At 35.5% G+C, this 15,704-nt stretch overlaps 2 protein-coding genes across 9 annotated transcripts in view; both read left to right on the plus strand.

Annotated features, from left to right (window-relative positions):
• LOC134843982 (uncharacterized) overlaps positions 1 to 4,047 on the plus strand; it is a 38,968-nt gene extending 34,921 nt beyond the window's left edge. For all 8 annotated transcript variants that reach the window (XM_063860402.1, XM_063860405.1, XM_063860401.1 and 5 more), the window contains exon 3: positions 3,305 to 4,047. In XM_063860402.1, coding sequence (XP_063716472.1) covers positions 3,305 to 3,718 — 414 coding nt within the window. In that variant the 3' untranslated portion in view covers positions 3,719 to 4,047. The remainder of the gene's footprint in view (positions 1 to 3,304) is intronic.
• Positions 4,048 to 10,621: 6,574 nt separating this feature from the next.
• The window catches only part of LOC134844030 (uncharacterized protein C6orf163 homolog), a 52,939-nt gene continuing 47,856 nt past the window's right edge, over positions 10,622 to 15,704 (plus strand). The window contains exons 1-2 of the mRNA XM_063860484.1: positions 10,622 to 10,844; positions 11,188 to 11,388. Of these exons, the coding sequence (XP_063716554.1) occupies positions 11,217 to 11,388 (172 nt within the window). The 5' untranslated portion in view covers positions 10,622 to 10,844; positions 11,188 to 11,216. The remainder of the gene's footprint in view (positions 10,845 to 11,187; positions 11,389 to 15,704) is intronic.

A 15,704-nucleotide genomic window follows, 5' to 3' on the forward strand; every position in this document is an offset into this window, starting at 1 on the left:
CATCTGAGCTATTAAAAATTTACAGGCTAAATCAAATAATAATACCCATGTTGACATGAAAAAAAAATTCGAGTCTTACAGTTTTTATTTATAGAAAAAATTTTTATTATACAATTTCATGCAATTCTGTAGAACAAAGCAATTGGTATTAAAACAACTTGACCAACAAATTTTTCATGAAAAGAATTGTATGATAAACAATTGTCCCTAAATGAAAACACATATACGTTTTTTTAATTTTGTTGTGTATTTTTGTGTTTTGCCATTAAACACAGCAACCACGAACTTTCTCAAATGGAAACAGTACTATAGTAACGCAGATTAAACATATGAAGATTTTTCAGGTTTCAAAACTTCAATTACAGAGGCTATAATAAAAACACAAATTGAGGTATGATAATGATTCAAAATCATTATCAGTAGAATTGAGATAAGAAAATACATTCAAGAAACGTAAATTCAAGATAAACTTCACGTAGTTTGAAATACAAAAACTCAGTTTTTTGTAAATAGCTTTAAAGCTTTTAATTGAAAAAATACAATGGTTGAAAATTGTGGCCTCTTATTTGGATAGATATAAACCTATGTTAGCATCTTAAAAAACTTTGCGTAGTCATTAAAAATGAAAATAAAATGCAAAGAGTAAACGCATGAACAATAATTTCACTGTTATAAGTTTAGTACAGGTCCCCGCAACGAGCGCCCATGTATCGTATTAAATTATATTGTCAGTTTATAACCAGTATCTAAGAAACTCTACTTACTCAATTATAATCCATTACAAATGGGTTCAATTTTAATTTTTTATAACAATTTAAACCATTATAATCAATATTAATGGAATTTTTTGAAGGGTTTTACATTTTTCTTCTGAATAACTTTTTGCTGTTTGTTTAAGTTGCTACGTTTTTCTTAATCTGTATTTTTTTTATTTTTTGCGTTAGTTTTAATAAATTATTTTCTCGAGTTTTTGATTTCATGGCAGTTAAACATTTTGCTTAATTTATTTTACCACAACTTATTTGTCGCGAATGGCATTTGTTTTTTTAGCACAATCAGTGTTTAACATACAATATAATTTTTGTAGGTATTCAGCAGACTAAGGATTATAATCGGTTATCGAAGGTTTTGAATGAATTATTACTTTTTAAAAAGCACTCCTTTACTGTGGATTATCTTGATAAAATATTTGATTTCAGCATTGAAAAATAGGTTATAATGGATTTTTTTTCCAAAAAAATCAATTGTCATGACTATCATGATCTTTAAAGGATTATGATGAAATATTTTTGTCTAGGAAATCCATTTTAACCAAATAAATCATTGGGCGCTCGGTGCGGGTCTGAAAAACCGAAAGGTTCAGACTAGTTTTATCATCGAGGCAACCTTTTTGAATCTTCTTTAATTTTCGAGCCACTTCGCGAAAAAACTTCTGAGGCCAAAAACACATTCCGGGTAAGTTCTACAGGTTTGAACTCAAGACAACAATACCTAAAATGACAAGAAAAAGGTTTTTAACAAGCAACTTGAACACGCATATATTTTTGGGTATTCTCAAAACTAATTTCTGATGACCATAGTGGTGGTTTTTGCACCAAAGGGAAATGAACGCTAAAAAACCTTATTGGTTATTAAAAATTTTTAGGACCTGCTCTTTTAGCAAAAATTACCAAAACTATATTAAGAAACGGAAAAATTTTAATCTATCAAAAGAGCTCGGAAACGAAGTGAAGAAAACGCTGAATTTAATTTTCGAAGCTTATAAAAAAATTCAATAAATTGTGCGTTGAATAATTAAACTAATGTCTTATTTTTTCGCATTCGCCAATTTTTTGTCATAAGATTCCTTCTTGCAAATACGTCTTCTTATCACATAATTGTATATCGGCTTTAGCTTCATCGTTTTATGGATAATGTAGACCCTTCTAGGATGTTCTAGATTTTTTTCAAGGGAAAACATCTAATCTTTGATTTTAACGAAAAAATTAACTGGAATGATCAATGAAAAAAGATGTTAATTAAGCTGAGAGTAGATAAAGTGTTAAAGGCTGAACAATCTCAATTCAAAACTAATCAGGCTTAGTTTTATAATTAGTTGATCAAAATTTTTTCATGTATGGAAAAGCGCTAATCATACTCTTTTCATGCAATTCCATAATTACAGAATGCATATAAAGTCTATGATAGAGTTTTATTATATATATGAAAATTGTAATTTGATTTGCAATTGTCGATAAAAATTATTTCTTTTTTTTTATTACTATACACCAGCTTAAATGCCAAAACAAGAAAAAAGATGCTCTAAAATTCCATGAAACTTTTTTAGCAAAGTGTATGAAAATTTTATGATTAGTTTTTTTACAGACCTTGTTTATGAAGTTAAATGGCCAGCATTATTTGTGGTCTATAGAGATCAACTCGGAATGCAAATCGTTTAAAAAATCATTCAAGGGCCACCAAATTGTTTTTTTTCGACTATGTTCGAAGAAAATGACGGAATACTTCTGCTTTCCAGTCAAATTTCGACTTCTTAACTTGCAGTTTTTATCTATCATTTGAAAGGTACTGTTGTTATGAGATCAGATTTAAAAAGATTTTCCAGCTGTGATTATTCTTTGAAAAGTTATGGGGGTTTAAATATTGCCATTTTGGCCAATTTGGGACAATTAACGCGCGATATATTTCGCGCTATTAACGCGTAAGCGGAGAGTTAATCCGTCTTAAAATCGTTCCAAAATGGTTGAAAGAAGCTTATTTGCCATAATTGAATTGTTACAAGGAGCTGAATCTATCTTTTTGTACTTTAAATGGCGTGTGGGGGGATGATTTTCATAAAAAAATTCAAATTTAAAAAAATTTTTTTTTTTATTTAATTACATTTAATTTTTAATGATATTACTGCTCCATAAAACCTTACAAAGCAGTCGGAACATTCAGGGCTTCGCCCTGATACGAGCAGTCTTGTTTGTGTATTTGAAAATCAAATACTAATTCTGGTTTTTATAGCCAAAGATTCAACCCTGCGATTTTAGAGTTTAAGGCAAACTTTTTGATGAAAAACAAACGTAAACTGCCATTAGTATAAAATCTAGAGCCGCTTATAGATGAACAGGCACTTAATTATTCATTTAACAGATTGAGCTAAACTTAGAGCTAAACTTGTCGCGGTACTAGATAATTCGGTCGAAAAAAAAACAAATGAACAATTTTTTTCGCTTTAAACGAGGTGATTAAAATCAATATTATGTAAATAGCATGATTTAAAAAAAGAATAATTTCACCGCGAATTTTTTTTTTGCTTCAGCCTCTTTACGAGTCAGATATGTATTCCAACCTCGATTCCCCCTCCCCCACCCACATGAAGCGATTGAGGGGTGCCAGCGGCGGTGCGATGATGACCGGAAGTAGTACATTTCCCTTCCAAAGGGAGTACCCCTCAACCCCGACCTATTCCTTCAACGACCCCACCAATAGCTTCACTCGATTGGCAGCACAAGCGGGGGCTTTTATTGAGGACCCCCTAATGGTGGGTGGGGGTTCTGGAGGCAGTGGTTACTCTGAGAAGACTTTCGGACGACCAGTTGGCCATAAGCGATCTGGATTTCTGAACGGGAAGAGATCTGCGTCAGAATTGAGAGCAGTTGAGATCTATCCATCCCAATACGCTCATCAGTCAATGAAATCCTGGCAGGAAAAACGATCGTTTCTCAATGGCTGAACAGAACACGAAAGGCGTGCGAACAAATCAAACCAATCACATCAAATGACTGTACTACTGAATTAAGTGCTACACTCCAAACACCAACATAATTAATTGCTGAAATCTGTGAAATTCACACCTCGTTCACACCTCTCTTTTAAAAATCTAACTTCACATTTAAAAATAGGCTTATTCTTTTGTGCAATGAAATGGATTTGTTGAAACACCTTTGCTATCTGTCTAATTGATGACAAAATTGATATGAGTTGACGTGTTTTCACTTTACCCTCGCATCTATTTGACTAATTCTTTTCCCTTTTTACTTGGAATTGATCAATTGGATTGAATTGTTTCAAATTCTGGATAACATTTGAAAACGCAAAATTCTACGAACTAAAAAGCAAATAAATATCAATCAATCAATAAGTATGACGAACGACCGAAAAAAGCTAATCAAAGGTACTCATTAGCTAAGTGGCTATTAGCTAATTAGCTAAGGTCCTCTTTAAGGTAGGATAGGTAAAGGTAAAGTAAAAGTATTGGGCAATGATCACTCCTTAAATATACAAAACTTTTTTTCCACTATCTGCTTGTTTTTGTTCAATTTTCATTCAAATTCAAAATAAAAAGGGTGTTTCTTTGATTAACATTGAATGAGTATCTCGTGAGAAAGTTGAATTCTTTAATCACACGCTGATCGATGATAGCCATCTTTAATTGATGATAGCCATTTAATTTAGCCAAATTGCGTTTTCGACAAAATAAATGCGTTTTAGTGAAAACCATTTAAATTATGGGTGTATTTTCTTGGGTGCATAGACATTTGTGTCCAAGACATTTGTGTCCTTGACAAACCAGTCCGAAATGATAAATTTGTGTTAATTTCGTCTCTAATTTGCTGCGCGAAGTAGTTTCTGGTCTAAGTGCTCAGTTGCGTGGCCTTATCGATTTAATCCTTCCTATTGAGAGCTTATCAAATTAATCCGGTCATTAAGTAGTGTGGCAATAGCCTGGACAATTTTGGGACAATTTCGTCTGGGAACCAAATGTCTTGGACACTTTTTGCATTTTGGACTGTTTTTGCCGGGATATAAATGTCTGGGACACAAATGTCCTGACACGATTTTCTTGAATTGACGCAACTTAAAGCGGGCAAAGATTTTTCGGCTAAATCATAAGTGCTGGCAAGGTTTGAAGTATCAAAAGAGATATATGCAATGAGTTTTTGCTCCGACTTTCGAAGAAAATGGAATATTTATGTTAGGTGTGGTTTTTTTATTCAGTCAATTTTAACCGATCGAATTAATAGCTTTCGACAAAAAAATTTTATACCCCATTGAAGTGTTGAACAAAGTTTTCATTTTCGGCATTGCTGAGGGCACTGTTGTACTTCGGCTTTGTTGTACTGCCCCATTGAGGCTAGCTAATCAGATCCGTCGTATTAATTTCGTACGACTCAACATTTCACACTTTGATATTGTCCAAAATTTAAAAGTTTTCAATATTTTATTTTCTTAAAAACTATCCGATATGAACTAAGGGACTGTCGGAACATTCAGCGCTTTGCCCTGGTATACGAGCAGTCTTGTTCAGTTTAGAATTTAAAAGGAAGCTCTTAATTTCAAATTGGAGTTTTTCATCTGTAACAAAGAAACAAGTGATAAATTTCTCTCCTGAAAGATCATTATTATTGAAAAACTAGTGGAAAAAAACCCTGACAGATCAGCAGGAGCCTGGTACCATTGTGTTTTAGTTTATGTACTCTATCAGGATTGTCACTTCTTGTGTTTCTGAAACGAAAAAGTGATCACGTTAACTACCTCGCCCTTTTCACACTATGTTGTAGGGTAAAAAGATAACAGCCTGGTTCTAAATTGGAACTTTCAGCCCATCAGAGAAACTTTTCTTACCTGCAACACTTAGTGAAATTATTTTAAAATAATCATTTGTGCGCAGGATTTTAACTTCAGGCGGAGGGTTTTTTTGATGCTAAAAAACAATATTTTTAAAATTGTCTCAAAAAATTAACTAGGTTGCAAACTCACTTAGCGTTACGAACTACTTACAAAAAAATCCGAAGCAATCGTTTATTATAAATATGGATTTTTGAATTCATTAAAATTGTCTGGGTTCACTACAATTTCTAATGCTACGTCGCAAAACAAATGGCTCCATGAAAGCCTTTCAGTTTCACTGACTTAAGTTTTTGTTTGAAGTCTGAGGTCTCTAAATTTCAAAAAAATCTGAGCGGAATAATTTTTTAGTTTATTTAAAATCGAATTAGTTTTAAGTCATTGCTACTTTTTTTTTCAATTGAAATATTTCGTAGAGATGTAAATCAGTAGCATTGTAGAGATGATAATGCCCAGTTAAGCGTTTTAGAGTCTCAAACTTTTTCTTGTTAAATATATTTCGTTGTAGTCTTTTAATAGTCTGATCAAGATATTTGATTCTAACAATAATAGTTGAACCATTAAAAAAATTGATTGTCCCTTAAAATCTATTAAAAACACTCATTAAGTTGACATTCTTGTTTCCAAAAACTGTCCTGTAGTTTTTTGTTTCGGTTGTTGATTCGACAATTTGCTCTGAGGAAGCCGGTGAAAAAATTAATCCATAAAGCTATAATACTATCGAGTCGTGTGATAAATTTTAATTACTTTACAACTTGTGAAAAGTTCATGAATGACCAGTTTCAAAAAAAAAATTAATGAAATGAAAACTATCGAGCAAATAACTAATGAAAAAAAATAAAACGATTGATTGTCAATGTTAAATTTTAAATTAAATTTATCTCATTTTTTGCGGCTGCCGAAACTTGTGTCAATATTCTCATTTGGATAAAAATATTAACTTGTTTCGATATTTTTGTGAGTTGCTAAATTCGTGAGTGGTTTAGTTTTTCACGGTGAGATGGATGAGAAAATTTTGCTATGGCAATGATAGTATGTTTTTATGAGGATGATCACAGAGCAAAGTGCACTTAGCATAGTGCATGAGGCGCTGTGCGTTTTGGGATCTGCCGTGGCTATAAGAGTGTGTGAGGATGAGATCAAACTTGACCTCTAGCTTCGCTTCTACCGCAGCCTGATTTATTTCGGCCAATTCAGTGGTACGATCTGAATATTCTTGAGGCCAACAAACGGCCTTGAGCCGCAAAAAAAAGAAAATCAGTCAACGAAATAAGGAATTAACTTGGTCTGGAACGTGGGGATGGAATTCAAAACCTTAGACAGACTGGATAGCTTTTGATAGAACCTCTGCGAACCGCAGAAATTAAAATATCTATTCTATTATAGTTTTTTTTTTAAAATTTTGACTTTTCCGAGGTTTTTCTCTAAACTCTAGAACGAATCTCTCTTGCATAATTTCAGCCTCGCATTTGATATTTTAGAATAAGAACGATCCTTTTACGGTAAAAATAAACTTCTAATCAATTTGCTATATCCTTGATTTAGGATATTTTTGATGTGCAAAACTTAAATTAATTAGCTTGTCGTAACCTCTGTTGTCACAATTGAGTTTCACCATAAAAATTAAAAATTGAAGTGATGTTTTACAATACAAAGGGCTTATCAGATTGTCAATCAAAGCGATGAGAGCTAAAAAAAAACACAAAAACAAGACGAATTCGCCGTTTGATTAAAGAGAAGTAGTTTCTTTCAAATTATGTTCAAGAGTTTTAAAAAAACTTTCTTTGTTTCCACTTATAGAATCGAACAATTACTTTCATTTAGCCTTTTACAAAAAAAATATAATGTCTGCGCTTCTCTATAAACAGAAAATAAGAGAACATTTTTTTTCTGATTAAAGAAGGACTATAAAAAACAGACAATAAACAACAGAAAGTTATTCAAGGCACACAAAAACCCATACGCGAGCATAAATTTAGTGGTAACAGACAAAAGACATTCTACAGATATACTATTCTCTCACTCAAGTTCTGCCAGTTTTCCAATAAGCATCAATTTAATTAAATAAATAGCATGCTATGAAATATTTACGCTAAATGTAAGCAAAAATACTTCTTTTTAGGGCAGCTTAATTTGGAGCTTAAAATAGTTCCAAATCGCCTGGTAAAAAATCCACTGGATACGAGTTAGAGCTAGTGATTTAAGAAAAAAGTCGCTTGGTAAAAAATACTTAAAAGCCAATTTAATCAAACAATTTGCTGGCAAATTAACTCCCCTGTAATCATTACGAGGCCAAAATGCCTGAATAATTAATTTGGACCAATCTTTTTTTAGATCAAAATCTAGCTGTTTTTAGGCATTTTTGATTGTATTTTTAGTTGTATGCGCAGTTAGAGCCTCAGTCTGAACCGGCTCGACTTCTGAATCAATTGAGTACACTAATGAATGTTTAGCATTGTTGGTAATCCTATCCTACCCCTATTCATGAATGTTTTTCCAGATCAAATTGAACTTGAAATTCACATTGCAAAAGGAGAACATTCTTTCGGACATTGAAAAAACTACAGGAAAATCAGGTAGCCTATCATTTAGTCAAACAAGACTGCTCGTATCAAGGCGAAACCCTAAATATTCCGATTGCCTTTTAAGGTCTACGGAGCAGTATTAATAAGCAAAAAGTTAAATGTAACCATATGAAAAAAAAATTTGTTTGAGATTTTTTTTTGTGAAAACCATCTCTCCACACATATCTCTCAAAAAGTCATATATAACTCAAAGTCATCCCCCCACATGCCATATAACATACAAAGTGATAGATTTAACTCCCAATAACAAATCAATTATGGCAAAGAAACTTCCTTCAACCAATTTGGAACGATTTCTAAGACGGATAAAATCTCCGCTTACGCTTAATAGCGCGAAATGTATCGCGCGATAATTGTCCCAAACTGGCCAAAATGACACTCTTCAAACCCCTCTTCAAATGACACTTTCAATTTTAAGCTTACAACAACAATACCTTTTGCATGACATAAAACAATTTCGTCAAAAATGGGTAGTTAAAGAGCCGAAATTTGTCAGAAGAAAAAAACCACCCCGAGCAAAATATTACCTTACTTTCGTTACGAAAGTCGAATCAACAAAACTGCTCGTATCAAAGCGAAGCCCTGAAAGTTCCGAGAGCCTTTTCAAGAGCAGCAAACACAAGAAAAAGTTAAATGTAAGAAATTAAAAAGATATATTTTTTTAAATTTGAGACTTTTTATGAAAATCATCCCACCACACGGCATATAAAGTAAAAAGTAACAAATCAGTTTTGGCATATAAGCTTCCTTCAACTAAATTGGAGCAATTTCTAAGACGGATTAAATTTCCGCTGACGCGTTAATAGCTGGAAATATATCGCGCGTTAATTGTCCCAAGTTGGACAAAATGACAATCTTTAAACGTCCATAACTTTACAAAAAATAATCACAGGTGAATTAATTTTAGACCAAACGTGGCGGTGGCGAGTGTAGCAAAATTCTTAGCGTTTTTTGACTACTTCAGCAAGACTAAACAAAGGCTAAACGATAAAAAAGGAAATTAAAATGAACATTTCAGTCATTCGATATAACTGTTAAAAAGTAAAATATGCTCATGAGACAAGGAAGTTTGAACAAACTGTCATCTAAAAAACCTTAAACGTTTTTTCCTCAATTCATTTTTAGATTTTGTCAAAAGAATCCGTTTTGCCTGTAGATTAGATCAAATTCTGGAAACTTTCTTTGTTTAAGCTGCAAAAATCTTCATTTAGGGGGCATAAAAAAGCCCATCAAACCTCAAAACTTGTTATATATTCAATTGAAAATGACAGACAAAAAGCGACAGAAAAAACTGACGGCAGCCGAAGCGATCTTAGAAAACGTTTCTGCAACCGATGCGACCGGAGAAAAGTAGTCGACAACAGGTGTTATCCAAAAATAGTTTATCCGCAATCGGCACACGCGAATTCATTAAAAACGTTGTCATCAACCGGCTTTTTTTTGCAACCGATGCAATTTTTGCGACAAAAAACCATCCACAAAATATTTCCGCAATCAGCATAACCCACCAAGAATTTTCAAAACTTGTATGTGAATTGGTTTAGCCCGCTATTTGATTTTTTGTTTTATTTATCAATACCAATTGCTCTATGTATATATTTCTTTTTACCTAAGTTTAGAAATTTGAGCGCGTTTTCATTTTGCAATCAAGACTTCAAAAATTAATTTGTCCTTCCAAATATCGTTTCTAGGACTTATAACTGAATTATGCGTAAATTCCAAGTACGCTATGATGCCGATACTGACGTCCAGACTAATCCTGTCCGTACTATTAATTTTAGTCGCGGATTGACCTCGACCCAAATGAACTGGACCCAAAACAGATCACTTTGCTTGGTAAATTATGACACAGCGAATGACTTTTCTGAGTGTCAATTTTCCTTTCTCCTTTCGTCCCGGAAAAACTGAGCACAAATTCTTCTGGATTTGGATGTATCGGTTTCGGCTTTTCTCAGGGATAGTTTTGAAAACCCTTTTATTTTTTATTATAATTCTCCAACACTACGACTAGGCGACTCGTATCAACTAAAAAGCAAACAGCTTTTCACATTACATTTAAGACAATTCAAATAAGAAAAAACTCTTGTCAAATAATCTTTTTCAGAGAGGCCAATTTCTGGTTAGAACAATAAAAGTCAATTTACAGGCAATATATGCCCGGTTCCCAAAAACTTAATTAAGCGAATGTAACTGGCATTTATTTTTTAACTGCCAGTGCTGCGAATTTTTTTTGTTATCAGTCAAACTTCGGCTGAATTTTTTCTCCAATTAAGCTGAACTTTCTTTGTTTGAATTTTTCTAAATTTTGTGGCTGAATTGGATTGAGGAGAACATTGGGTACGCTAAAACCATCTTTGTTTTCTCAACACTATGAACAAATAACAAGCACGTTTTTCGTGGCTTTACAATAAAGAGCACAAAAATAATCATGAATAATGTATACATTTGCAAAAATTGTATGGTGAATAATGCATGTATATAAATATGCTATATCAAAAATAAAACTCATTTTAGTGTGTTTTCGAATGTAAAAAACTGATTATACTCTTCAGAAATTATAAAGTGGATCGAATTTCCGTCAATAAGAATTACCTCATCTGAAATCGTGAAATTGTTTCGTTGGCTAGCAAACATTTACCCTGCCAGGTTCTTTTCCCAGTTCCCCCTCCTCAATTCCCTCTGCGCTCATCCGAAAAATTAATCACAAAACCTTCTGAATTTTGATTTTGTGGCTATTCGACTAGTGGAGAAATTTTTGCAAAAATTGTTATTTTTTATAGTCATTTTTTATAGTAAATATGACGTGTTTGACGTGTTTGATATGTTTTTTATCAAAATCAACACCGAACACGTGGAATTGAAAGTGTGTGTTTGAGGCTTTGAACTTGAGGGACGATTTTTTTTAAATTGCCGACTGTTTCAATTGTAAAAAAAAGGGTTCATTAGACGGGGGCTGAGGGGGAGCTGGAAAAATATTTGAACCCATTAGAGTGATTGAGAGAGGGAGTGTGAGACTAGATGAGCGTGATCAATCCCCCACCGAAGGACCAGTTAAGTCCAGATGACAGTTTCTATGACGGGGAAGTTCCCCAGGGCCTCGTTGGCACCCCCAGATACAATTCGGTGCCTAAGAGATACGAGGAGACGAAACCATTCTTCACCCAGAAACTATCCCACAGGAACATTCTAGGTGGGGACGCTTTTTATTTTTATTCAATTTTCTATTTCATCCTTTTATTATTAAAATCTGCGGTTGATAGTTCACTTGGCTAATTCAAGGGGTCAGCTGTTCAGTTCACATCGGCCTGATTGCATATATACAAACAAAACCGAGTATTTAAAAATTTATATTAATTAACGCACAGTCTGTTGATTGTCTGACCTACTTTTGTTGTTTGTAGTTCTTAGCTATGTTGCTGATCAGGGGCGGATTTAGGGGAAGGGGGGCGGACGCCCCCTTTCTTCCAGGGATTCGACCCCCTGCCTATCCAAAGAGCCCCGCCTTTGCACTATTTTGAGATATCCATCTTTGGTGACGGACCCTAAAATTTTTCGAAAGGTGCTTTTGGCGCCAATATATACTTACTTTGAGGGGAGAGCTCGCGCCAAAAAAAACCCGATTTTTTTCAAAATTTTCCAAAAAGTGCCCAAAAACGGTTTTTTACCTGTTTTTTCAAAAATTTGGCGCAGAAAATTTGATCAAAACAGCCTGTCTTTTAGTTCTTTTGGAAAGTTCGGAAAATCAATTTGGTCGACCTAAAAAAAAGGTCGTCAAAATTTTCGAAAAATATCCGCCCCACCCCCCTCGAGAAAATCCTAGATCCGCCCCTGTTGCTGATCAGACCTACTCGAATTTTTAATCAATCCTAAAAACTTTGAAAAAGAAAGGGCTAACAGATTTCGCTTTCAAATTACCTCCCACTAAGAGACGAACAGGCAGATTTAGTCGTATGTTGATATAACGGCAGAATTCATCCCATGAAATATTATTGTTCCGACTTTCGATACGAAAGTAACGGAATTTTTGTGCTCGGGGTGGGTTTTTTTCTTCAGACAAATTTTGACTACCAAATGAGACGACGACGGGGGGATGATTTTCATTAAAAATTTCAAATTTTAGATAAAAATTTTTTCATTTTATTTTATTGTATTTCATTTAAATTGTTTATGTTATTACTGCTGCTCCATAAACCTTAAAAGGCAGTCGGAACATTCAGGGCTTCGCCCTGATACGAGCAGTCTTGTTTTATTTTATGATCAATTAGCTCAAATGTTTAATTCCCACAAACGAGCTGATACGTGTTGTCATAGTATCTAAATTTAGTTCAAGTTCCATTTCTAGTTGTGCTACTTAATTCATTTATCTGTCTGGCGCTAACTGGTATTTAATCTTCGGAGTTTGTCTGTCACCTTCGGATGACAGCTATTTTATTGTCTCCGACTAACTTTCTAAACTACGGTTACTTACTCAAAAGGATTAATATTAACACATCGAAACCGTCTTTTCCCATGGCGCAGCCAACAGGCCAAAGTGGGGGGAAAAACCCGCTGGGGATTACATCTTTTTGGCCCTCGACGTTTGCAGAGCCACCAATGCTATGGGAGTTTTGGTTCAATCGTTTTCAATGGGGGATGGTGGCCAAATATAGTATAAACCCAAAGAATTTCTATTATGCCAGTACGTTCACTGCAGCGCAGGTTACAGATTTACCAGTGGAGGTAGACGGAAAAGATCGCCTGGCGTCGGAGCAAACGCTTATCTCGAACTTGTATTTGTGTCTGGGGGAGAAGGGACAGGATGAGCTACATAAGAAGAAACCACACCTGAATTTATCTACAACAAGGTACTCTAGAGTATTGGATAATATTGGAACAGAATTTAAGAAGGAACGGAACGAAACTTACGAGACATTCCAACTATTGGCACGGAAGCAACAAATAGGAGAATTGTTGGAACAGTTCCACTCAGTGGACGATCAAGGAACAAACTTTATGTCTAAGGAGGTTAGGGCATTTTGTCATGAACAAGGGATTGAAATCCTCATCTCGCCAGTGAATGATCATAGGGCAACAAGATGTGTCGAACGCACGATTGACAGCATCAAGAATTCAGTACTTACGTATGTGCGGGAGGATAAACCGGAACCCTTGGATCGAATGGTCGAAAGAGCCCTCGGAGCTTTAAGATTTGTTAAAAACGCCACCCTCAACATAACACCGTTCGAAGCGCACCACGGCCGGGAAGCTAACACCGTTCTCAGAAAACTGACTAAAAAGCCTACTTTACGAAACCTAAATTGGGAAAATGTAATACGATCTAAATCTGCATGTTTAGATGAACGAGACCCAATCGCCCAAGCAATACCGGAGCCTATGGATACCAACTGGGGAATCCGATCGGACACTGAGTACGACCTGAAAAATAGGCGAAAACCCCTGAAATTGGCCGATGACCAGGCCACTAACCAGGATGACGAGCCTGGAATTGTGCGGGCACCAAGTGACCCAGTAGAAATACCACCGGCAGTGGTGATGCAGAGGACCGGGGAGCGGAATTTAAATAGGTATGGACCATTAAATTCGGACATAGTTAATCAAAGTAAGCATACTATTGAAATGAGTAATGGTGCTGTGCTTAGAAAATCGGGAGTAGCACTAAAGAAAGCAAAAGTTCCAAAGAAACGGGCACCGGGACAAATCGCGGCACCACCAACGCCAGGGACCTAAAGAGAAAGTTACTGACGCGAGGTAACCAGCCAAGCAGCTCCAAAGGCACCAGGGGAACTTTCCATAGCACCATAGGAAAGAAGTCACGATTTCAAAATTTGGAAATCACGGAGGATTCAGACTCGGATGCGGAGGATCATTTGCCACTAATCACATCGAAGCAAGCAAAACAGACAAGTGGGGGAACAAACGTTGGGGAAGAGGGACAAGGAATGTCTAGTGGGGGACAGGACAAATACAACCTGAAATCATAACAACTCGACCTAGTAATTACGAGACAGTGACAGACTACACAATCGCACTCGAGCAGGAAATCGCAATGAACCAAAGGAAGGGAGATACCGGAGGAATCACACCACAGGAGACGGAACTCGAGGCGGAGCAAATTCCAGAAATTCCAGAAACCAAAGAGAAAAAGCGGGGTCGGAAACAACGACTTGTTTCCTACTCAAGTCAGGATTCAGCTAGTCCTAGAAGGTCGGAAAGAAAACGAACCGCAGTGACTAAGATGGGGGCAGTCAAGATCGATAACATCCAAAAGACGGATAAGTCAGGAGCTAAATGAAAAGGAGAAGAAAAAGAAGTATGAGTAACAAACTTATAGAAACAATTTACAAAACTGTTCATATGTAGGTCCAGGGAGAGGGCATGCTGTTAAACGGCAAAAACTCAAAAGTTTGTGTTTTAAAGGTGTTGTAGTTGATTGACAAAACTTGTTATTAACCCTATTGATTACTGTTAACATCGATGCATTGGATACGTGATTAGAGTCATTAATTTTTACAAGGAGGGAAATGTCATAATATCTAAATTTAGTTCAAGTTCCATTTCTAGTTGTGCTACTTAATTCATTTATCTGTCTAGCGCTAACTGGTATTTAGTTTTCGGAGTTTGTCTGTCACCTTCGGATGACAGCTGTTTTATTGTCTCCGACTAACTTTCTAAACTACGGTTACTTACTCAAAAGGATTAAAATTAACACATCGAAACCGTCTTTTCTCAGTGTTTTGAGCCTGCCATTCCCAAAATAAACCTTTATCGGTATACGAAAGTTACAGACCGCCGCCAGACATTTGCAATATACTTTTTACAATAAGACAAATTCTGCAATAGGATGATGAGGTCTGTCAATTAATTTTGTTCTCATTTGTTAAAACAAGACTGCTTGTTTGTCAAGGCAAAGCCTCAAATGTTCAGTTTGCACTTTAAAATCAATTATTTTTTTTTGTTGTTGAAAAAAGTAGTGATGTATTAAGCGTCTCTTATCTTGCAGTTATGACCTGGATTTCTGGGGGCCCGATAACTTCTTGAAGGAGTCTAAAAGATATGTTTTGGTGGCGGTGGATCTGTTCTCACGTTGGCCATCGGCTATGGTCTGTAATTCGAACAGATCGGATAAAATTATTAAATTTTTAAAAGCGTACATATTTGCCCATGGAGTTCCGCGCCAAATTCGAGTTGATCAAGGAACAAACTTTATGTCTAAGGAGGTTAGGGCATTTTGTCATGAACAAGGAATTGAAATCCTCATCTCGCCAGTGAATGATCATAGGGCAACAAGATGTGTCGAACGCACGATTGGCAGCATCAAGAATTCAGTACTTACGTATGCGCGGGAGGGTAAACCGGAACCCTTGGATCGAATGGTCGAAAGAGCCCTCGGAGCTTTAAGATTTGTTAAAAACGCCACCCTCAACATAACACCGTTCGAAGCGCACCACGGCCGGGAAGCTAACACCGTTCTCAGAAAACTGACTAAAAAGCCTACTTTACGAAACC

Source organism: Symsagittifera roscoffensis, chromosome 4 (genome assembly GCF_963678635.1).
Source record: "Symsagittifera roscoffensis chromosome 4, txSymRosc1.1, whole genome shotgun sequence".
Taxonomy (NCBI): Eukaryota; Metazoa; Xenacoelomorpha; order Acoela; family Convolutidae; genus Symsagittifera; species Symsagittifera roscoffensis.